Source organism: Lipotes vexillifer, unplaced genomic scaffold (genome assembly GCF_000442215.2).
Source record: "Lipotes vexillifer unplaced genomic scaffold, Lipotes_vexillifer_v1.1 scaffold722, whole genome shotgun sequence".
Taxonomy (NCBI): Eukaryota; Metazoa; Chordata; class Mammalia; order Artiodactyla; family Lipotidae; genus Lipotes; species Lipotes vexillifer.
This window is the reverse complement of record NW_006795213.1, coordinates 815,416-839,818: the sequence shown is the minus strand read 5'-3', so window position 1 is coordinate 839,818 and position 24,403 is coordinate 815,416. Positions and strand designations below refer to the sequence as shown.

General features: G+C 43.1%; 4 protein-coding genes across 4 annotated transcripts in view; 2 read left to right on the top strand and 2 right to left on the bottom strand.

Annotated features, from left to right (window-relative positions):
* Positions 1-2,519, bottom strand: part of SERINC4 (serine incorporator 4) — a 2,936-nt gene extending 417 nt beyond the window's left edge. The window contains 11 exon segments of the mRNA XM_007472073.1: positions 58-177; positions 179-209; positions 348-393; positions 575-577; positions 829-901; positions 1,302-1,403; positions 1,405-1,426; positions 1,531-1,595; positions 1,597-1,624; positions 2,280-2,373; positions 2,502-2,519. Of these exon segments, the coding sequence (XP_007472135.1) occupies positions 58-177; positions 179-209; positions 348-393; positions 575-577; positions 829-901; positions 1,302-1,403; positions 1,405-1,426; positions 1,531-1,595; positions 1,597-1,624; positions 2,280-2,373; positions 2,502-2,519 (602 nt within the window).
* HYPK (huntingtin interacting protein K) overlaps positions 1-6,076 on the top strand; it is an 8,441-nt gene extending 2,365 nt beyond the window's left edge. Inside the window, 5 exon segments of the mRNA XM_007472182.1 lie at positions 4,672-4,730; positions 4,732-4,957; positions 5,295-5,350; positions 5,696-5,747; positions 5,899-6,076. Coding sequence (XP_007472244.1) covers positions 4,672-4,730; positions 4,732-4,957; positions 5,295-5,350; positions 5,696-5,747; positions 5,899-5,994 — 489 coding nt within the window. The 3' untranslated portion in view covers positions 5,995-6,076.
* Positions 6,077-7,898: 1,822 nt separating this feature from the next.
* Positions 7,899-20,553, bottom strand: MFAP1 (microfibril associated protein 1). The gene is made up of 9 exons (XM_007467533.1): positions 20,296-20,553; positions 16,279-16,498; positions 15,017-15,146; positions 14,322-14,509; positions 13,690-13,798; positions 13,427-13,587; positions 11,592-11,751; positions 8,726-8,815; positions 7,899-8,629 (listed from the first exon to the last, which is right to left on the bottom strand). The coding sequence occupies exons 1-9, from the start codon at positions 20,372-20,374 to the stop codon at positions 8,447-8,449; spliced, it is 1,320 nt and encodes a 439-aa protein (XP_007467595.1). The 5' UTR covers positions 20,375-20,553; the 3' UTR covers positions 7,899-8,446.
* A 1,875-nt stretch (positions 20,554-22,428) lies between these two features.
* The window catches only part of WDR76 (WD repeat domain 76), a 74,167-nt gene continuing 72,192 nt past the window's right edge, over positions 22,429-24,403 (top strand). The window contains 2 exon segments of the mRNA XM_007467559.1: positions 22,429-22,485; positions 23,327-23,737. Coding sequence (XP_007467621.1) covers positions 22,429-22,485; positions 23,327-23,737 — 468 coding nt within the window.

Below are 24,403 nucleotides of genomic sequence, written 5' to 3'. Positions count from 1 at the left end.
CTTTCCCTAAAACAACTAGGTTTTCAGAAGAGTGTCCCAAGCCCGCCTCCATCCTACCTGAACCAGTTGGTGAGGGTAACCATGACATAGAGTGATGCAAGGAAGACGACGAAGTGGAAGGCAGAATAGCTATAGGAAAGCTGCTGGGCTTGCAATGGAGGAGCTGGAGCGGTCTCGGTTAGCTGGCCTGGCAGCCCCACCTGTTTGCCCTGGAGAGAGGAAAGGACTGCTGGCAGCAGTGCTGCTGAAACACCTCCTCCCTCTTCCCCCATCTTTTGTGAAGGCACTTGAGGGCTCTTTGGCACTCTGCAGAAATCTACACTTACGGATCCTCACTTGACACTCACCTTCCTCTGGCTGCACTGTTTCAGGGCAGCAGAAACAGAGTAAGGGCTTTTGTAAAACAAAAGGCAGCATGTTTTGGAATGACTTTAAAAAGAATGTCTGGGTAACAGTATAGGAAACTCCTCTCATTTGAAAAGATTGGTGTGATGTAAAAAGTGGAGGCACACCTGGATTCAAATTCTAGCTTCAGAATATAACTGGCTATGGGAACTTTGGTAAGATGTTTAACCTTCTGTGCCTCAATTTCTCCATTTGTAAAATGGAGCAAATACCTACCTCACAGGGTTGTTGTGAGGATTAAATTAAATGAGATTATGTATGTAAAGTATCTAGCACAGTGCCTAGCACATTGTGGGTACTCAATAAAAGGTAATAGCAGCTAGAATCTGAGCATTCTGGGTAGAGGTTGATAGGATGTGTGTGTGTCTGTGACTGTGTGTGAGGGGGGAGGGGTATTGGGGATACTGTGCTCTCTATCCTCACCTGGACCTCACAGCTGTAAACCTTGACAGTCCACAAGGGCCCAAATACCTCAGCAAGGTAGGAAGCCTCATTGCTGAGAAGGAAGAGATGGTTCTCAAGCTGGTCCAGTCAGATAGCAGGAGGATTGCCTGAGGGCATTTACTGCTAGCTGGTTGGTCCATATTAGTAACTCTCAGGAGGGTACTGTGCTCCTGGAGCCCTTTTCCGCCAAAGATTTAGAAATATTTTCATGTGAGGGCCCTGAAGTCTTTATACATTTAAAAATTCTCAAGTCATTTCCCCTACCCCCTTCATCTCATACAGATCATCTGACAAGTGCTATTCTTAGAAGTTGTTTTTGTTCATGGGGAGCTTTCCTCTTATCTTGCTCTAAAGTTTAAATAAACCGTGGTCCCAGACAGTCTTCTGACCATCGTTCCCTGTCCTGAGCATCCTCCCTTCTCTCACACCTTTCCCTTGACACCTTTATGCACCAAGCAAAAAGCACACAAGCATACATGATGCCAGCATTCAACACTGCCAGAGAAGTATCTGGTGTTTGGGGTTCCATTTTACTCAGGCCAGGCAGGCACAGAGTGATTCTGTCCTTGAAGGATTACTGAGAAGGGGCAACAGAAGAGAAAGGTGGTAAGAACAAAGAGTTAGGTATTTGGCAGGAGCAAAAAAGGTTTTAGCATGGGGAAATCCATGTCCTGTCCTTACCGCTCTCTGGAGGACGGCTGGATAGCGCAGAGAATGTCAGGTACATGATATAGCAGCTGTTGACAGGCTTGTAGAAGGCCAGAGTGGAGCTGCTCTGGGAAGAATGGGAATCCCTGCTTTAGCCTACAGGGTAGTAATTTCCTTTACTTCTACCCTCACTTGTACTTCTGTCCCTCCACCCTTTGGGGGAAGCAGAGAATTGACTGAGGTAGGGAGGCCAATGAAATTGCTATACTAAAGGTCCCCAAAATCTGGAATGTTGCAAGGCATGTATCCACTGAGGCGGATGCAGGGAGCAATGGAGAGGAAGGAAAGGAGACCACAGCAACAAACATGCAGACTAAGCAGCATCTTGTTGAGCAGGCAGCCATCTGGGTGTGTGTAGTAGTGGAACAGGAGCACAGCTGCTACACCTGCCATGCTGTAGAATCCTAGGGTGGTCAGCAGCACAGCTAGGAACCAGCGGCAGTCTTGGGCTGCACCTGTTTGCCTAGGGGTGGGAGGTGGGCAATGGCTTGGCGCTCCAACTCTTCTTTTTACCCATTATCAACTATCCCCCCCTCTTCCAGAAGACTGGGGAGACTTACCCATCCCACCTGGCCCACAGTCATTTCACATTCCTGAGCTTTTCGAGATACTGCTTAGTGGGAAGCTCTGGGACCATCAACCTGTCCTGTCCTTTGCCCCACCCAGCTGGGTCTAGTAATGTTAGACTTCCCAGGAAGCCTTTAGGGTTGTGTCCTCCTTACCAGTTCTTGTTCCAGGAACGGGCAAAGGCTGTAAAAAGCACCAACTGCAGCAGGATGAAGGTGAAGCCTCTACAGATGCCAATGTAATGCCAGGCTGCAGGTGAGGCACCAGTGGGGAAATGTAGCTGATCATATCATTACTCCTGGTCCTCTTCCTACCCTCTTTTTTTCTTAGAAAATCTTTTAGCTTACTTCCGCTGATCAGGATGAGATGGAAGGTACCTGGGAAGAGATGCTCATCAGGCATGCAGAAGGCAACAGCATAGAGACCTAGCTGGAACGGCAGCTTGAGGAGCCAGAAGCTGCTTAAGAGGGATAGAGAAAACCAGACTCAGAAGAAAAGGCAAAGGAGAGTGAACAGTGCCAGTGGAGGAAGGCAAAGGAGAAGGCAGAATTATAGGAAGGGAGAGAAGAGACAACTAAGTATAGGAAGGGAGGAACCAGTCCCATGTGAGAGGGGCTGGAGATGGGCCCATCACAGCCCATTCCAAATTCTGACTTTCAGATACCTAAATAAAAACATCCGGACAGTGTTTTACAGTTGACAAAAGATTTGCATATAGTAACCCCACTGTTATCTCCATTTCAGAAACTAGAATGTCAAAGAGGATAAGTGTGTGGCTTGTGGTCACACAGCAAGTATAGTGGAAGCAGGGACTTAAACCTGTTTTCTGTCTTTTTACAGTGCTATTACTTCATCTTGGAATTTCCTTTACTCAGCTTATGTCTACTTCGCTCCTCATCCCCTCCCCACCCAAAGAATACACACACACCTCTTATGCAGCTGTGCTCTCAGGCTGGTGGGGGAGTGCAGGTCGACCAACAGCACAGCCTGCAGCAGGTGAAAGGTGGCAGTTCCTGTACATACTCCTGTATACAGCCCCAGAGCCGCTGAGCACTGGGCAGTGAGAGTGGCGAAACAGATGGGCACACAGCCCTGAGGGCATCTGGATCTGGAGGGAAGGTACATGTGAGAAATGGCTGGGCAAGTCATCATGCATAGAGAAGTACCTTCTTCTTATGGGTATGTCCACTCATTTGTCCCCTTCCCCCAACCTGAATCTCTTGTTTATCTCAGGGTTTCTCCTTTTATCCTGTCCTGCTGCACCCCAACCTCTTCCCACTTACCCCATGTGCCTTGCCCCAGACTCTTTGCACTACCATCCTTGACAGCAGGAGGCAGCAGACTGCTGAGGTCCCCACATGGAGGAGGATGTAGAACAGGCGGCTACAAGGAGACTCCGTGAGAGGGGGCCACCTAGAATGGCAGCAGTGGGTACAGGGAGCAGGCCCACAGCAGAGCACCTGAGGGTAGAGCAGATGCAGGGCAGCAAGGTGGAGATTTGCTGAGGAAAGGCTTCCATTAATGTACATGTGAGGTTAACCCAAGAGGCTGAATTCCAAAATTTCCCCCTCCCTTTTCTTCTCTCCTTTCACTCAGGAATTCTCAGACTCTCTGGTTCCAAGCTTTTTAGGATTGCCTTCCACTGACATCAAGTAGAGCTTTCATCATAAGAGCTTAACTGCAGGCTCGAGCAGAACTTTCTAAAAGCCTAAGTCACATCTGGCCTCTAATCTTTCCCAGGATCTAAACATCCGGTACTGGGTACATGGGAGGAGAGGTTTAATGATTAGTAGTCTTAGAGGCAAAGAAGCAGAAGGGCCTCACAAGTGAAAGGAAGGCCTATCATCTTTATCAGCTCCCATGGGTTTTCCTCCCCAGCTTCAACCACCATTCCCTTCCACTTTTTCAGATAGCGCTTGCTCCAGGGAGCTCTCTGCCCAAGTACCCTCTCACCTGATAGAAGGGAAGACTCGCTGTGACACTGCTGACTCCACTGCGTTGCTGTGCCAGGCAGAGGGAGGTGCTGGGGCTTGTGACCGCCTTTGCACCCACCATCCTTATCCCAGGGATTAGGCCCAGGTCCACCAGATGGAAGGAAGATGAGAAAGTAGTAGCTTTCTTTTGTCCTCAGCCCACTGGACTCCTGCTGTGCCGGGGTTGGTCACCCAGTTTCAGGCAGAATGGGGAGGGACATCAGGAAAAGAACACCGACCTTCAGGATGTGGTAAATGCAAATGTCCCTGTGAAACTACTTTCTCCCCAGGGTCCTTGGGCCACTCAGTCTGTTCTCCCCAGATTAGGGAGCAGTTTGCATATCTGGCTTGTAGATTAGCATTCTTAATTGGTTTAGGATTAGACGTCATCCATCTTGAACAGAATTCCTTGGGGTGTGTGGGCTGGACCTAGGTGAAGAGAAGGGAAGGATGGGAAGGCCTGGAGTGGTGACGGGTTAGGTCTGGGACACGGCCTGGCAGAAAGCAACACTAGAAGCCCGAAAGGAAGTCTGAGAGGCGTACAGTTTTCCTCGCTGAAGTTCTAGAACCAGAGCACCAAAGAAGGTGTGGCCCAGGGCCGGTCCCGCCTCCTCCTCTCCCGGCGGAAGTTGCGAGGCAGTTACCGGAAGTCTTCCTGAGGCGGGGCCGGGCCTCTGCCGCGGCGTGGTGGGATCGACATGGCGACCGAGGGGGACGTGGAGCTAGAGTTGGAGACTGAGACCAGCGGCCCGGAGCGGCCTCCCGAGAAGCCACGGAAACATGACAGTGGGGCGGCGGACCTGGAGCGAGTCACCGACTATGCCGAAGAGAAGGAGATCCAGAGTTCCAATCTGGAGACGGTGAGGTTGGCCGGGAGCCTGTCTGGGAGGGATGAGAGCAGAAGGGGCTTGGGAGGCTGAAACTGGAAGCCCAGCTCCAGGACGGGTCTCCATCTCCATGGTGGGAGGAGGCAAGAGGGAAACTGAACCGTCATTGGAGCCCGCTGCTTGCGAAAAGGAACTTGATGGAGATTGGGTTTAAAATGGGTCTCAGGTGCACAGAGTTGAATTAAACGTAGGTCCCGGTTCCTGGTACGCTCGTCATCGTGAATACACACCTCACCCGCTTGTTACTGGTATTTTAGATTATTAGGAATTGTGGGTAGCAGAGCAGTGACTAGATCTTTCTTTCCTGTAGGCCATGTCCGTGATTGGGGATAGACGGTCCCGGGAGCAGAAAGCCAAACAGGAGCGGTAAGTCGTTTTACCTACGGGCCCCTCTCATTCCCCCAGACAAAAAAAGCCATCGTTAGGCCTTTGTACCTTGTACTGTTCTTCAACTCTGTCACCCATTTCTGCAGGTCTAAGATTTACAACTTTACTCTTGTTGGTGGAAGGAAAGGCCTCCTGGCAACACCTGCTGCCTGCTGTAAATATTCCAGGGGATGGGATGGGATGTTAGGTGAGAGGGTGGGAGTCGTTTTGTATTTTCAGTCAACAGTGTTTATCAAGAGTCATTTATTGCAGCTGGAAAAAAATCCTTTCTGGGAGTTTATGGTGGAGGTAAAGAATGAGGACTAAGTACATGAATATTTGCAGGGAGAAGGAACTGGCAAAAGTCACCATCAAGAAGGAAGATCTGGAGCTGATAGTGAGTAGTAATGTCTAACTAGTGTATGGGTGGGGGAGGTTTCTTTGTTTAGTTTGGGTTGTTTCCTGAAACAAGTAGAGTCCTCATGTTTTGCTGGCACATTAATGCCCAGGAGGAGACTTAGGTAAAATCATTGATCCTTTTCCTGCAGATGACAGAGATGGAGATCTCGCGAGCAGCAGCAGAACGGAGCTTGAGGGAACACATGGGCAACGTGGTAGAGGCTCTTATTGCCCTAACCAACTGATTTTGTGTTTTCTCAGACCTACCCACTAGATTAACTTATTTCAATAAAGATGTCGTTTTTTTTTTCCCAAGTTGCAGTTTTATCATTTTGGATCAAGTGCAATGTATATCATATTGTATTTTATTGTGGGAAATTTACATGTTGGAGTATAACCCTTAATGAACCTATGTGAAGGATCAGTGTAGAAGAGTACCTCATATTCAGATGCAGATGCTATGTGGCAGATCAGGCTCATTCATATGACTAGTTCTCAACAGCATTCAAGGTACAGCAAAGTGTACTGTACTCCATGGCATGTGTCTCTAGGGTAGCTTATGAACAGCTGAAAGGCCAGTACCTGCCTAGGAGCCACTGCATATAGTTTTAAGTCACCAGTCCAGTTCATAAGCCACTGTGAGTTAGAATTTAGGTACTGAGGTGGGAACATGGTAACTACAATAGAAGTTATCAAAGGTTATGTCTTATATAGGATTTATGAAAGATTTTAATATTTTCTGAACCCCAACACTTACACCTTGGATTCCATTTTTTAACCTGGAGAGAAAGCAATTTTACTTTAAAAGTTGATCAAATTTTTGATCACTAACTCACCCTTGCTGAGCTTGTTTCCTCAACTATAAAATGATACATAGATCTGATAGGTTGTAAGAATTCATGAGCAGGTGAATGTAGCTCTCACTCATTTTGGCTCGTTAGGAAAATTCTTAGATTGTATCTCTTTCTGGCACATACAAGTGACATATTCATCTCTGTGTTTATTACCTCACAGTAATTATTTGCACTCGTATTTTTATTCTAGGACATTTAAGGATTTATGAGTGATACTTCTAGTGGAGCATTTAAAGATTGTGAAAAGACCTTGCCTGTCTCATTTTTTAAAATGAGATATTTATTTTTGGCTGAGTTGGGTCTTCGTTGCTGCGCGTGGGCTTTCTCTAGTTGTGGCGAGCGGGCGCTACTCTTGGTTGCAATGCACGGGGTCCTCATTGCAGGGGTTTCTCTTGTGGAGCACAGGCTCTACGTGCATGGGCTTCAGTAGTTGCAGCATGTGGGCTCAGAAGCTGTGGCTCTCGGGCTCTAGAGCGCAGGCTCAGTAGTGGTGGCACACGGGCTTAGTTGCTCTGCAGCATGTGGGATCTCCTGGACCAGGGCTCAAATCCACGTCCCCTGCATAGGCAGGTGGATTTTTTTTTTTTTTTTTTGCGGTATGGTATGCGGGCCTCTCACTGTCGTGGCCTCTCCTGTTGCGGAGCACAGGCTCCGGATGCACAGGCTCAGCGGCCATGACTCACGGGCACAGCTGCTCCGTGGCATGTGGGATCTTCCCGGACTGGGGCACGAACCCGTGTCCCCTGCATTGGCAGGCGGACTCTCAACCACTGCACCACCAGGGAAGCCCTGCAGGTGGATTCTTAACCACTGTGCCACCAGGGAAGTCCCCCCCTTCTCATTTTTTAATGCAATTTAGAGATAGTCTTCCCACTGGTTAAATGTTGTTCCTTATAACCCCTGGGACTCCTAATGCTCTGCCACATGCACGGTGGTAATGTGGTAAATATTAAATAGAAAAAATTAAATTTAACTCTGCCAGTGACGTCTAGCATGTTGTCGCTACATTGCAACTCAGCACTATGCCCTCGATATATGAGCTGGGCAAGAAGATACCAGTATGCTACATGGATTCCTTATTTCATTGTCCTGTTTTGTTCTATATACAGCTACAGTTTAGACAGCAAGGACAAGCACATACACATTTGCTCACGGAATAAATCTAGATGCCACTTACAATACAGCCTGTCTAGCATCTCTGCTGGTTTCTGAAATCAAAGGGGATGATTAAAATGTGAAACATAATTTGCCTGACAATTCCCTGCTGTCTTTTATTTTAGTTAGTAGGTAGATACTTGTCAGCCTGCACATTTTATTTCTGGTATGCTAAAAAACCTCTTGGTGTATGATTCTTTTATTTCTTGACACACACACACACACACACACACACACATAAATGGATCAAAAAGTAATGTTCATCTAGAAAAATTTACCCCCAAAATGCAAAACAGGTTTCAATGAGCTTAGATTTCCTGTACGGTAGAAGTAATGCATTGCCCACTTACATGCCCATCCATTTTTCTAACCCAAGCTAAGGGCTGGAAAAAGAAACCTGGAACAGTCCCAAATGAATATGGGAAGCCAGAGCAGTAATGAAGTTGAAGATTTTTCAGAAATAGTCCTAAGTGGGGAGCCTCTAATCCTACCTGGACAGTGCTTTTCTGCAGGTTTCTCAGCATGAGTCCAAACCTCACAAAGCACCTCAAAGACTAGGTTTGCCCAGTGTCACAAGTATGGCAGTAGGCTCAGCAGGCTGGATACAGGGGCCAGGTAAATAGTAGTAAAAACAATCAAGGACCAGATGCTGAGATTTCCCCTTGTGTCCCACAGTTGGAAGAATAAGTTAAGTAGTTTTCCGCTTCTTGGCAGACGGCCGCTCAAATACATCTCGTACCCCAGCTGCCTTTTGTTTAAAGAACTTTGTGTTCTGGGCACTCTCTTGGCCCCATGCTGAGTCAAAGGAGGTGGTGTCTTGATCCACGAGGTGGGTGTACTTGGTACGACCAGAGCGTCCAAAGTTCTTGACCTGTTAGGATAGATGATGACTTATACCACCAGACATATCATGTCACAGCCCTCAATACGTTACTTTTCTCTCTCATGTCATTAAGTTACCCCATACCTGCATGACTTTGGGAAGAATGGTTTTGTTGAAATGATCCTCCAGGGTAGGTGCGCTGAAATCTCTCTTGTATACTTCTTCATCCTCATCCTGTAGAAAAGAGTCTTATCAATCTTGTGGTTTTATTTCTCATATATTCAAACTACATTTTTTTTTTAGGGATCATTTTTTAAAACCATTTAACTATTATTTTAATTAATTTTTTTTGGCCATGCTGTGCTGCATGTGGGATCTTAGTTCCTTGACCAGGGATCGAATCCGTGCCCCCTGCAGTGGAAGCGCAGAGTCGTAACCACTGGACCACCAGGGAAGTCCCCCAAACTACAAATTTATTAAATTTTACAACAAGGGATAAAAAGAAAGCAGAGGGTATTGAACCTGTTGAACCAAGAGCTTACATCTAGTTGAGGAGATGATAATCTTTTTTTCCCTTGTGTTGTCTTTTTCCTTCCTAAGTATAGACATTTCCTGAAGGTTGGCTGTATTCTTCTCTGCACTCAACATGTTCATTCACTTACATGATTTCAACTTCGTACAGGCCTCTCAAATCTCCAATTCTGATTCTTCTACTGCCCAATACACATCTTAGCTTGGGTATTCTGGGATTTCAAACTCACATCTAAAGTGAAAACTGTATCCCTAACCTTTCCAAATCAGCCTCTTCCTGACTTAACTTCTGTTAATAGGACCAACATTCTCTCAATTACCTAGATTCTCATTACCTGGGTTATTATAGTTTTTCCCTGCAATCAGTCTTACACATTTCATGGGATTAATGTTTCTAGAACACAACTCTCATTATACCTCTGTCCTGCTCAAAAACTTTCAATGGTTCTCTACTTTATTAAATAAGCACAGTTCCTCTGTGTACTAGTCAAGGCCAAATGCTATGTAGCCTTAATCTACTCCTTTGCCTTTACAGATGATACTTTTTGCCTCCATTTCTTGTTCCTTTACATGGAATGTCTTCCTACCCCCCTGAATGTCAGGAAGTCTATACATCTTAATTTTTTTTAAAAAAGATTTATTTATTTATTTGGCCACACTGGGTCTTAGTTGCGGCACGTGGGATCTTCCTTGCAGCGCATGGGATCCTTAGTTGCGGCATGCAGGATCTTTTTTTTCTTTTAGTTGCAGCACGCGGGATCTAGTTCCCTGACCAGGGGTCAAACCTGAGCCCCCTGCATTGGGAGCGTGGAGCCTTAGCCACTGGACCAACAGGGAAGTTCCAGGAAGTCTATATATCTTAAATGTCACCTCCTTGATGTTACCCTTTTCAATCTTCTACCACATATAACACCTCTTCAGAAGTCCCCTTAGTATTTTCACTGTTCCTTATGTTACAGTAGATATTTGCCTTAGTTCTATTATTAGATTGTAAGCCTTCTGAGGGCAAGGATTATATAACCTGTAGCTGTGCTTAACAGTAGTACCCTTCATACAGTAAATGCTCAAAAGGTTTACTTAATGAACTGTATAAAATATAGAGAATAGTTTCAAATCAACATATAAGTAAGACTATAATGTTATGATACAGATCATAAACATATGTGCTGAAACAATTAAAATAGTACCATTTTAGTTAAGGAAAGTTTCATGGAAGAGCTGAGTCCTTTAACCAAACATACTTTCGGAGTAATCTTTTTCCCTTCAGCTATAGAAAGGCCAATTTAAAGGCAGGACAATTAAACAGTTTTCATGAAACCAACTTTTCTCCTTGTTAGAGTCTGAGAGTCCCTCATTTAATCTCAGAAGCCAATTCAACTTCACTGTCCTTGTCCAGATGAGAAGAGTTGATATTTGAGTATGTGCACCAAAAGACTCACATAAACCTTCCCTTATGTATCACAGTCAGCAATGCACTGCTTCCTTAAGGAGCTTGATTATTAAAGCTGCTGAAATGCTTAAGCAATGATATTTTATGACTTTGAAGCAGTATAAGAAGTAATTCATAATCTCCACTGACTCCTATCTTGAAAACTACATGGGCTGGAAAACTACATAATAAGCAAACATGTCCTGCTGAGCAGATAGACTGAAACTGATTATGGAGGGAGAGAAGTAAGGAATCTTCCAGTGAAGTTTTAAAATTTTTCTACAGTGAAAGGCAGGAATTAGCTGCAGTAGGGATATTTAAGGTTTGCTATATAGCATTTGAAAAAGCTAGTCTAGTTTTTGATAAAAACTTTAACATCAGGAAATAGTTTGACAAACCACATGCTATTAAGTGTAATAAATGTAACCAATTCTCCCATTCCCTTTCCTGCTATCTCTCTATTAAGGAATTATCACTAGTGCTAACCCAAATAATTTGGAAGTCCTTTTCACTTTATACAGGGTTAACAGACTGATATTTTGACTTTGGTTTTTATATGAAGAAAAAAGATGATGGCATTACACATAATGGTTAGATAATTAATTTTTTTGGTTAGACTTAGTCACTTTCTGTCAGCTCAGAATGAAGTAAATTAAACTTAATGCCACCCAAACATGAGTTAATGTAAAGCTCTTTGCAGAGCCTGGTTTTCTCATAACCAAAATTTCTCACTCAGCTATGGATAATGATATCTAAGTGATTTGGGGAACCCAAACAGTCTAGTATCTATATAGATCACTCTCTATTTCAGTTCCTCAATTCTTCTATTACATCATTTCCTCCTTCTGAGAGCTGGGGCCAAAAGAGAACAGTTGCTGCTACATCTAAAATCCTATTGCCAATGCTTTCCTCTATTTGGTGTTGTATTCTTCAGAGGCAAAAAGCAAATGAGAAAGTTGACCACTGGCAAGTGGAAGTAACATCCCAGGACCAGGGAAATGGGGAGTTATTCCTACTGCCCCATTTTCCCATTCTCTTTCCACTTCTTACCATGAAGAAGGCACCCCGGTGATAATACTTCTGTAAGAACTTATATTTGCCCTTAACAGCTTTGTTGGTGATGACTTTGCCATTTGCCCGAAGCTCAGCTCGCCTCTCTTCCTCAGTCAGGTTTCGCATGCGTTCAATTTCTGCTTTCTCCTTTTCAAGCCTGTCCACAGAACAAAACTATTTATTAGTATCATTTTAGCTTCAGAAAGACCCAGTTATCTGAATATGACACAGTCCCAGCTCCTTTCAACCATCATTCATCTTCCATCAATTCTAGTTATTACCTGTTAGGAATCAAGATCGGGAGCTCAATAAATAAGAGGGTGACATAGTCTTCATTATGCTTGCAAGACCAGGTTTTGCAAACTTCTCAAAGTTGATTCTAGCCTTTCTGAGGTTTAGACATACTACCACTGCTTGATTTTATAACATTACTAATTTCCCTTCCCTAAAAAGCCTTCTTAGTTAAAAAAAAATCAAGAATTTAAAATGACTCTGGGGGCTTCCCTGGTGGCACAGTGGTTAAGAATCTGCCTGCCAATGCAGGGGACATGGGCTCGAGCCCTGGTCCGGGAAGATACCATATGCCGCGGAGCAGCTAAGCTCGTGTGCCACAACTACTGAGCCTGTGCTCTAGAGCCCATGTGCCACAACTACTGAAGCCCGGGTGCCTAGAGCCCGTGCTCTGCAACAAGAAAAGCCATCGCAATGAGAAGCCCATGCACTGCAACAAAGAGTAGCCCCCGCTCGCCACAACTAGAGAAAGCCCATGTGCAGCAATGAAAACTGAACACAGCCAAAAATAAATAAATAAATAAATTTATATGTTAAAAAAACAAATAACTCTGTATAAGAGTTTACTGGTATTTCTTTAGTAATGTGCTTATATGTCACAAACCAAGGATCACCCTCGTTAATTAAACTGCATGACTTTAACCCTTTTTTTGGGGTGGAGAGTCATAGATCCCTTTTCTTCAAAAAATGCAAATAAACACATAATTTTTCATACAATGTTAAAGGGTACATGGACTCCTTGAAGCCCAGGATAAAAACCTTAGAAACTGCAGGCTGAGGACAGAGTCTTCTATTGAGGATTATAATCTGGGATTACCCAGATTATATTACTCTCTCATTTCTAGTAATTTTTAGGAATGGGTGATGCAGCTCAGAAATGATTCTGCTCTAACACAGTGATTGTGGTAGATTATTTAAATGCCACAAATTCTTCCCCTCACAGTATGCATGTCCCTTTGCAGAAATGACATGTGAGCTTCAAAAGACCTTGCCAGCTTCCACCTTTGCCCTCTTAGAATGCTGCCCTGAGACCATTATGTAAGGAGACTAGTCTAGCCTACTGAAGAAGAAGTGAGGCATCGTAACTGACAGCGCCAACTACTAGACACATGAGTGAAGCCCAGTCAATCTTCCAGCTGGATGCAACTGCGTAAGAGAATCCAGGTGAAATCAGCAGAGGAACTGCATAGCCAACCTCCAAAATTATGAGAAATAATTGTTTCAAGTCACTTACTTTTGGGTTGGGTTGTTATGCAACAACAGATAACTGATTACAGTGAGTAAGTTGTGTGTGTCTACTAGGAAACTACTAAAGGGAGTATCAGCTGGCACTCTATCATGGAGAAACATGGACAAAATGTGTTTCTTTTCCCTGATTTTATTGTAAAAGCTACATTCCAATGTATGGGGAACCCACCCAGTTGCAGGAACCCTAAAGTAAGCTGGAATGGAACTCATAGTAGGTGTGGAGCCTCAGAGCTACCCTACTAGGAACCTGTCCCACCAGTGGTATTTAACTCTAGGCCCATCCTATTACTCACGCTTCTCGATCTTCTCTGTCCCTCTTGATTCTCTTTAGCTCCCGAACTTTCCACGCCTCATATTCCTCCTCATCATTTTCATCGTCAGTATTGAGTGCATCCAGTGCAGCCAGGGACCGCTTGTTCTCCTCCAGCTCTTTCTTGGTCTCCTCTTCTACAATCTGGATAGGGAGAACAGCTCAACTGTTGGACTTCCTTATTCTCCTCAGAGAGACCTAAGCACACAACTCCTTGCACTCAATCCTCACAGCTACCCCCAGTACCTTGAGTGTGTACTTGCGCCTCTCCTCAGCCATGCGTTTGGCCTCCTGTTCCAGCTCCTTCTGTTTCAATGCTTCAGCCTCACGTTCCTGAACTGTTACCCGGTCCTTCCTGCAGCACAGAGGTCCTGTTAATTACCCAAAGCCCTTAGAGTGGAGGTCTCTGTTCCCCTAAATTAAGTCCCATCCAAACCAGACAAAGCCCAACAATCTCTGGCTCTATTATTTGCAAAGAGCCCAAAATGGGAGTCATTCCTGGTTTTCAGAGCATCAAAATTCCATTCATCTTTGAGAACTGCCTGAATAGCAAGAAATCTGCTGGACTGTAGGATTTCTAGCCATTAGGAAAGGAATAGGAATTTGCTCTTCAAGCGTGATTTTGTGTTTAAAAGAATATTAACACCTTGGCAGGTATGTTTTCTTTAAGTGGAAAAGGAGATGTGAAAACAAACTCCGTCTCCCTGCTAACAAGATATTCCTCAGCAAATACCCTGTCGAGTTGGGGCACTGGGCAGAGGACTTTTCCTTGGTGCTTACATTTCAGAAGAGCGGGAGAGAGAAAAGAGGCTTCCATTTTCAGACCTGGAAAGCAGTAATTATTTCCAGGATTCAGGCCTGGTTTGTGAGATACTTACTTGCGAATAAAAACTGGCTTAAGGCGAGGCTCCATCTCATCTTCACTGTCTGTGTACTCTTCATACTCAGACTCTGATTCTGACTCCTCCCCAGAACGTCCCTCATCTTCCACCTCCATGACTTCCAGCTCTTCATTTTTTCTCTCCTGCGCTCGTTGACGCATCATGCCACGGCGCCGTTCTATCTCCTGTCAAGTTACATGTCCAAGCCAGTCAGCTAATTCGCCTGTGCTCTGAGATGTCTTTTTATTTTAACCTCATCAAGCTCAACAAATTCTGATACGAGTAAATGCAACTTAGTACCATTCTATTTCTTTTTTTTTTAACATCTTTATTACAGTATAATTGATTTACAATGGTGTGTTAGTTTCTGCTTTATAACAAAGTGAATTAGTTATACATATGTCCCCATATCTCTTCCCTCTTGCATCTCCCTCCCACCATCCCTATCCCACCCCTCTAGGTGGTCACAAAGCACCGAGCTGATCTCCCTGTGCTACGCGGCTGCTTCCCACTAGCTATCTATTTTATGTTTAGTACCATTCTATTTCAATCCTATCCCCAATAAGCAGGGAACACTGGATCAGACTTCTGCCAAAAGCAGATATCTTGCGCCTTTAAGGCCTCATCAAAGGAGCACAAGCCCTAACTTTTTCTTGTACCCAGAAAGAACTTCCCACTTTCCAAAATTATACCTCATCATCAATCTCTTCCTCTTCTTCTTCACTGCTATCTTCTCGTTCCATGCGCCAAGCATCTCCTTCCACTTCAGAGTCACTTTCTCCAACCACTTCAGGTTCCACTATTTTCCGATGTCGAGCCAATCTGAAAGACAGTGTCCAAGTGTAACACCAACCTCACAAAAACGAAGGGGCATCAACCACATTTCTTTAGTCACAGAGCACCTGGACATTATGTTTGCTTTTATTAGTACTGAAGTCTTGAGGAAACCGAGGGGCAGATTAAAGAAACTAACTCAAAGTATTAGAACAAATAGTCAAGTTGGACCCAAAACATTACATGTATGCTGAGGCACCCTGGAGCACTGCAACAAACGTAGATGGGTGCACTGGGATATATTTTAAAGCTCAAGGTAGTTCAACAGTAGATCACACTGTTTCCTTTCAATGATATATCTTAGTAAAACTGGGATTTTTGGGCTGCTGTGATAAAAAGCAAGTACTGCATGAAGTCAATATGCAACAGGAAATGAGTGACAGTGCCAATGTGACTCTAAGGTTTCAGAAGTTGTCAGTGCCCAAGAGACATGCAAACTCCAGTAGTAAGTAACTGTGGTTATGTAAAAATGAAATAAAAATGTTTTTCCTTTTATACATATTATATTTTTCAAGTGGCTAAGCTGCTAGGACATAAATATTTATTAAATCATTTGGATCTAACTACTTAATAAAATAAACAGAATTGTTTGGGCCCAGGGCTCTGTGAAAAAACTCCTTTAGACAATATGAACTGTGAAAATTGGGGCCTCTGGCCTCCTCTATAAGATAATGTCTCAGTCAATACACAATACACAAAACCCCTCATTGGGAGGCTCCCTTTTCGACATCAGTCCTTTTTTCCTACTTCATCAGTGTCATTTCTCCTCATTGGCCTTTAGAATAAATGCATGGATAAAATCAAATTTCTCAAATTTTATAAAACATCTTTGTGCTAAAAAGACTCCTCAACAAACCAACCAACGGTCTGTGTTTTCCATCACCTTAATGGGTTATTTTCCTAACCCCACTGTGCCTGTTTGCTCACTTGTAAAAATGGGGATAACAGTACCTACCTCATAAGGTTATTATGTGGATTACAAGAATTAGTAAATGTAATATACCTGGAACAGTGCCTGGCACATAGTAAGTACTATTCAAGTATTAGCTATTACTGCTGTTGTTCCTATTAATTAACCTGTAGGGGTTCAGGTCCAAGGAAACATAACCCTAGTCATTACCTCTCCTCCACATCTTCACTAATACGGTTCTGCAAACGCCGTAGCCGAGGGTCACTAGATGAATCCTCCTCCTGTTCCTCAGGCTCTGCTTCTTGTTCTTTGGCTTTCTTAATGAACTGAAACTCTTCATCCTCCTCATCTGAGGACTCCATAGGGGCATAGTCTGGCCTCTTTCCCGACACATAACGTTTTACCTTCACTTTTTCCATCGAAATCTCACCTGGGTGAGAAAGATAACTTATGTTTCAGTAGCCTCTTTCCCAATGTCCTTCAACCCTTGGCCTTTCCAGGTAGAGCCCTGTATTCCTGGCAAACCAGAGTCCAAGCAGGAGAAGAAGAGAGCCATTACCCAACCATCTATTCATCTAATGCTGTTTTCCTACAAAGGCCAAGTCATGCGAAGGCATTCTTGTGAACACCAACACTAATGATAATGAGGCTTAGCTTGGGTACAGTGAAGTGGAGGAAGGCGGGCAGTGAAACAATAGAAAAAGTCCCCCCAAATAGGGAGGCTACCTCCAACACAAATTCATGCTATTCCACCTCAACTATGTGCTTAAGCGAATTATATGTAATAGTGCCCAGCACACAGTAAGGATGACCTAAGTGGGAATATAAAATTAAAATACTGCTCATTCTTTTAGTTCGAGACTTTTCCGTGGCAGCCTTTATAAATTACCATATAACGCAATCTTCTAATCTTTATTTCTACCTTCTTTTCTTTTAGCTTATGTGCTATCAAACCTGCAAGAGTAGATTATCTGTCTTTTACAAATACCAACAATTCCAGTGAACAGAAAATCAGTGAAAACTAACCAACATATTTTATAAGATGAATATAACCCTGATAACCAAACTGTACAATTCAAGGGAAAATTTTAGGTGGATTTCACTTATGAACATATACAAAAATACTAAATAACATAATAGCAAATGTATTCAGGCAATGTAAAAACTAACCAAAAAACCCCTCTAAGCTATAGTGACATAACAGGATTTAGCCCAGGACTACAAGCATGGCTTAACCTTAGAAAATTAACAGGGAAAAAAGTAATATACTATTTAAAGTTTATATATTTATGGGACTCCCCTGGTAGTCCAGTGGTAAAGAATCCACCTTCCAATGCAGGGGACGCGGGTTCGATCCCTGATTGGGGAACTGAGATCCCACATGCCACAGGGCAACTAAGCCCGCACACCAACTACTGAGCTCGCGTGCCTCAACGAGAGAGCCCACATGTCGCCACTAAGACCCGACGCAGCCAAAAAAACAAAATTTAAAAAATAAATATTAAAAAAAGAATGAGAGGGCTTCCCTGGTGGCGCAGTGGTTGGGAGTCCGCCTGCCGATGCAGGGGACACGGGTTCGTGCCCCGGTCTGGGAAGATCCCACATGCCGCGGAGGAGCTGGGCCCGTGAGCCATGGCCACCGAGCCTGCGCGTCCAGAGCCTGTGCTCCGCAACGGGAGAGGCCACAACAGTGAGAGGCCCGCGTACCGCAAAAAAAAAAAAAAAAAAAAAAAAAAAAAGAAAAAAAAAAAAAAAAAAAAAAAAAAAAAGAAAAAAAAAAAAAAAAAAAAAAAAAAAAAAAAAAAAAAAAAAAAAGAATGAGAAATCACAACAAAATAAAAATTAAAAAAATAAAGTTTATACATTTAAAGTGACATAATCTAACAATAGATACAGCAAACATTATATTTAATGATAAAACATTAGAAGCATTCCTTTAAAAAACAGTGGGCATCATTAGTTGTCCCTATCATATCTTCTAATCAACATTATATTATGGTTTTAATTAGAGCAATAAGAAAAGGAGATAAAAGGTAAGAATTGAAAAGGAAGAAACTGCCACAATTTACAGACTATATGATTACTTATGTAGAAAATACAAGATAACCAACAGATAAGCTAAAAAAAATTCAAGAAGAATGCTGGATAAACGTTAGATAAAAATAAATGTGCCTGTACATTAGCTACCTATAATTAGATAATACAGTTAAAAAATACTATTTACAATAGCAACTAATCTGTAAGATACTAAGGAATAAATCAACAAATGACGTAGGCCTTTAGGAGAAAAAATATATAATTGTATTTAAAGATATAAAAGATCAAAATAAACGGAGAAATATATCATGTTCAAGGATGAGAAGTTGGCAACTGTGCCCGAGTTGATCGATAAATGTGTGATCTATAATTTTAATGCAATTTCATTAAAAGCTGTTCTCAGGCGATTTTAAAATCATATGGAAGAACAGGAGGTCAAAAAGAGCCAAGACAATTCTGAAGAACAAGGTGAGGTAAAAGACTTTAAGAGACACCTCAGCAAAGAAGATATAAAGATGGCAAATAAGCATGTGAAAAGATGTTCCACATTATATGTCGTCAGGAAAATGCAAATTAAAAAAACAATGAGATACCACTACACACATATTAGGCTGGCTAAGATCCAGAGTTCTGACAATACCAAATGCTGGTGAGGATATGCAGCAACAGGAACTCTAATTTTGCTGGTGGGAATGCAAAATGGCACAACCACTTTTGGAAGATAGTTTGACGGTTTCCTACAAAACTAAGCATACTCTTACCGTATGATTCAGCAATCGTACTCCTTGGTATTTACCCAAAGGAGTTGAAAACTTATGTCCACACAGAAACCTGCACACGGATATTTACTGCAGCTTTGTTCATAACTGCAAAAACTTGTAAGCAACCAAGATGTCCTTTACCAGGTGAGTGGGTAAATAGACCATGGTACATCCAGATGACAGAATATTACTCAGCAATTAAAAAAAAAAGAGCTATCAAGCCATGAAAAGATACGAAGGAACCTTAAATGCATAGTAAAAATACTGTGTGATACCATAATGATGGATAAATGTCCCTACACATTTGTCCAAATCTACAGAACGTACAACACCAGAGTGAACCTTAATGTAAACTACCGACTTTGGGTGATAATGATGTGTCAATGTAGGTTCACCCTACCCTAGAGAAATTCTTACACAAGTGCACTAAAGAGACATGTTTAAGCACTGTTTGTAACAGGAGAAAAAGTAACAAAACAACACTGTCCCTCAGCAGGGAGCAAACTGTGCTTTAATTATATAATGGAACTCATAAACAGTTAAAATGAATGAATAAGATCTTCATGTATTCAAAGAATACTTCTCAAAAAACATGTTGAGTCTAAAAAAAAAAAAGGCAGGTTGCACAAGGATAGGTACCGTATATTTTTTAAAAAAATAATTGACATTAGTTTTCAAATACTTTACTGAAAAAACTCTAACTTTCAGTCTGACTTCCCACACAGGTACAGTTTTCCTTCATCCATCTGCACCCATCCTTTAAAGATCAAGTTAAATACCCCAATCTGAAGAGATTATTCCTTCTCTGCCCTCCCTAAGCACTTCGTTTGTATCACCTATGTGACAGGTATTATAGGTGTAAAAGACCGTACAGCTGCTTAGAATGTGCCTCTTTTTGCATGTCTCACATCTACACTATGAGTTCCTTACACCACTGTCTTACACCATTTTGTATTCAATTTAACAAATACAGGCACTGCGTTGGTTGAAGGGATAAAAAGTTTAATAAGGCAGTTCCTGCCGCAAGGAGGTTATGAGCTTATGATGCAGTAGAGGGAAATGGACATGTAATTAACAACGATAATAGTTATAAAAGCATCATAAACAGACTATGGATAACAAAAGAGGGATTGTATCCCACACAACCCCTTGCAAACAGCAGGCATTCACTATATTTATTACTGTAACTTATTGGTAGAGGCCAAGGCAACAGGGTGCTTGCTGTAGGAGAGAGCACACAGGCTCTAGTAACAGGATGAGACGGAAGTAGCTTTTGTTTCCCCTAAGCAACGCGACTGGATGCGAAAGTCGAAGAAATAGGGAGCAAGGTCGTAAGGGTCGCTGGGGTTGAGGTGGTGGGCCCGGGGTAGGTTTGGAATATGCTGGGGAAAGAGGTAAGATCCGACTGGAAAGCCGCTTAGCACAGTACCTTTCTCATTGCGAACCGGGACGGCCCCAGCCGTAGACTGAATGGGCGGCTGTTTCATGAGTGAGCTTGGGACCGACATGTTGACGGCAGCGGCAGTGACTCCCCAAACTTGACTGATTCCAAACTGAACAGAACAGAATAACGTCAACGAACAGTAAAAACCTCTTCCACTAAGGCCACTGTACACTGCTGCGCCACTGATAGAGACACCACTTGCGGCTGAGCTAGAAAAACCGGAAATATGCGACCAGAGGATTGTGGGATTGTGGAGGACGTCTGGGCGCCTACGGCTAGAACGCCGAGTCTGTTACTGCGCATGTTCATAGGCTGCCCTGGCCTCCTCAGTCTCGCAGTATTTGGACGCCCTTCCTGGCGGGAAGTTTCTTCCGCTGGGTTTTGCTGTTGAGACCCTGCGGCGAGGAAAAGCTGAATGAAAGGTTTCGCTCGTTAGGGTTGGTTTGAAGCCAAGGAAAATCGGGTAGTGAGGGATAAGAAACTGAGGAGATAGTGAAGGGCGGTTTGTCCAGATTGTTGAAAGCTCAGAGTTTAATCGGAATAGAAATCCTGTTAATAGCACCTGATTAGCTCAGTTGATGAGGCTGAGCGGGTTGTGGTGAGGTATTTTTTGGTCACGTGAGGGCAAGTGGCAAGAAACAAAAAATCCCCCACGCGGCTTAGAACAGTGCCTGAAATCCGAACACTCTTAGGCTTTACAGTTCTTTCCGTTTCTGGAGACTGTCTATTAAAACATATTCCTGGCTGAAATGTTTGTGTATAAAAGTCCATAAGTAATTATTAAGCACCGCGCTTAGCTTTCTCTAAGGAGTATGGAATATTGTTGAAAGGCTTGTTTCCTCCAGGAACTTGAATTTCATTTAGTAAGTCTTCAAGGGCTTATAGAAGAGTAACTGAAATAATCCCAATTTACTAGTTGGATTGTGTTAAAAAACAGGCTAATTGGTAGTCAGAACACAGTCACTGTAGAAAGGATTTTATAACTGCTGTGGTGGGGAGAGAAGGGACAGCCTGAGCAAAGTCTTGAAGTCCAGAAATAACATGGTATATATCAGACACTATGAAAAGTTTGATTTTATCAGTAATTTTTGAGTCAAGGAGTGTGCAAGTTCCTGAAGGGCTTTAAAGGTGCTGTTAATAGGATTAGTTCTCAAATTATTTCACCTGTATCCTAAAATTGGGCCTCAGCTGGCAGAAGAAATAAAATTGGGCAAGTCTCGATCAAGGAACAGTGGATAACTCAAGTAACCAACCAAGGGAGCAGTTTTGAGCTATAAAGAAAAGGACTGTAAAAGAGTAGATAGAAATTTGTTATAAATTCATCAGCTCCAAAACTATGCTATCCAGAGGGAGTAAATCTGTTGGGAAGGCAATTGTTTCTGCTCGCGGCAACCCAGAAAACAGGAAAAAAAAAAATTTAATATGGCAGTGACTATAAGAAATATAGTGCCCTGAAATCTTATTTATGATGCTTTGTGATACAAAAGTTATTTAAAACATTTCCCCAGTCTTTGGGCTTTGTAAGGTCATCACTAAATCTTAGTTAACTGGTGGGCGAAGTTTAAACCAGCTTAAGTTATCAGCTCTTGAAAAAAAAAAATCAAAATGCTTCTATTCCTAGGAAGAAAATACGGTGGCCATTGGGCATAATTTTCTCGTGGTGGGATTACAAGGAACTAGGGGCTGAGGTAAAGGCTGCATATATATTGATTTCATTTCCTCTCTATTTCATATGGTATTTAAGTGCTCCTGAACCTTTTCCAGGCTCACGTTGCTAGGCAAGGTGGTTTTTCCTTAGGAGAGGCGCAGGTGTTTTCCAAAGTGAGATACTGGCATCAGCAGTATCAAAATCACCGGAATCCAAGGTAAAAATGTCGATTCGTTCCCTTCTATTCCCTGAGGAATTTGAGTTTGAGGTGAGGCTGGCAACCTTGCCTCTTTAAGAGACTAATGTAACGCCCCGTGCCCTCTCCCCCTCCCACCGGCTGGGATGGAAACCATCCTGCGCCGCCCTGGCCTCCCCCGCCCCGGACCGCTCCCCGCCCCTCCCACTTCCACCCATCCCCGCCTCCCGCCGCAATCTTGGCGGGAAGACGCCAGCTGCTAAGCGGAGGGAGGATGTCTGGGTCGCGCGCGGAGGCCGAGGAGAAGGTGGGCTCCAGACAGCGACTCCAGGTGAATGGGAGAAAAGGCTTGTCCCTTTCGGGTGTGTTCCTGCCTCAGTCTTCGTGAGGGGTGTGCCGGGCATAGGCCGAGGAGGATGGGAGGACTTGCCACCCGGCACCTCCTGACTCTAAAACTTTCCTGCTCCTTGGGGCATCTCTCACTTTAACGGGTTTTTGGGGGTGTTGCTTTAAAAGATAAGCGGGGATGCCTGTCCTGGTTTTCCTCTGGAAAGTAGACCTTCAGCATTGAGGAAGATGCTTATCAATAACCCCCAAAATAGTGTCTGGCTGGGATCCGGAAGCCTGCATTTGCTTTTGCAGTCGTTATGGTCAGTTTCCCACTCTTGAAACAATTCCAGTTACTCAGTCTCCTCAGTTACAAATTGTCGTCATTTGTTTTTTTTTTTGCTGTACGCGGGCCTCTCACTGTTGTGGCCTCTCCCGCTGCGGAGCACAGGCTCCGGACGCGCAGGCTCAGCGGCCATGGCGCACGGGCCCCGCCGCTCCGCGGCGTGTGGGGTCCTCCCGGACCGGGGCACGAACCCGTATCCCCTGCATCGGCAGGCGGACTCCCAACCACTGCGCCGCCAGGGAAGCCCCTGTCGTCATTTTTATTATTGGTCTGGCTGACTCATGGGTAAGAAATGTGTCCAGTATAATAAATAATTCTATTCAGGTTAATGAATTAGGTATCTAGATTTTGGAGGGAAAAAGGTTTCCTTACAGGCTATCAGTTTGGCTTTATGTTGTCATTAAGAAATAGGAATTAGATTTATTTACGCAGATCTGTAAGAAAAGTCTTAAAACCTGGAATTTTAATACTCTCTGTTTTCCTTTATTGACCTGAATAGGTGAATGAATATAAGGAAAACCAAAACATCGCTTATGTGTCTCTGAGACCGGTACAGACTACAGTTTTAGGAAAAACAGCTAAGGTGTATCTTGTTCCCTTTTCACTCAGTAGCTACAAGCCAGATCAATTTAAGCGCCCCAAATCCCTATTAGATAAGAATTCTAACAATGAGGTGGCATGTAAGAAATGTAAGAAGGCTGAAATAAAGAAAACTTGCAGAAGGATTTTAACTCCAAAGATGGAAGCCACATCTTCCAAGGCAGAATCCACTCTGCAAAAATCATCCTTAGATGTTCATGCTGAAAGTAACAAGTGGCAATACAAGAGCACTTCAGATACAGTGATTCTCAGTGCTGATACAGAAAGCAGCCAGGATGGAGACAGTGATGAAGGTACCACACCAGGCATGGTAAGAATTTAATTACTAGCTTATTCAAATTTTTCGTATTTAAAAATATGTTTTTAAGTTCTGATAAGCTAAGGTTATCAAGGGTCTCATTAGCTCAAACAGATTATTTTATCATCTAATTTACGTTTAACTGAAATTTTATTCTTTAAATGTATAACATAACTTCCTTGGGTTAATTTTACTCTTGGTTTCGATTTGTGAAGGAGGGGATTGACTTAATCTTCACTCTGCTTCCCTTTTTCTTCCTGTCAGCTTATTGCATTTATTTTTGAGCTTACTTCTACTTTATGGTGTTATGCTCACCTTTACATATTTATGCACAGTATACCAGAAGAAGTTGAGTTGTGGGACATATAGCATTTGAATGACTCCATGTCAGGGTAGGAAAATCACCATTAATTGATTGCATTCATGTGCTGAATATTTCCTTTAATTATGTAAAGGAGACAAGTGATGGAGTAGAGAAGATACGTGAGAAACACTAATTCTATTTAAAATAATAGTTCCATCAGTTTAAGAAATTAAGCATCTAATTCTTTTGGCTTCTATTGCCTACTGGGAGTGTTGTACTTCATTTAAAGTGACAAATTTTATGCAAGACAAGATAAAACCCTACCACATGATGAAAAGTTGATGGAACTAGAACAGAAAATGATGGTAGGGAAA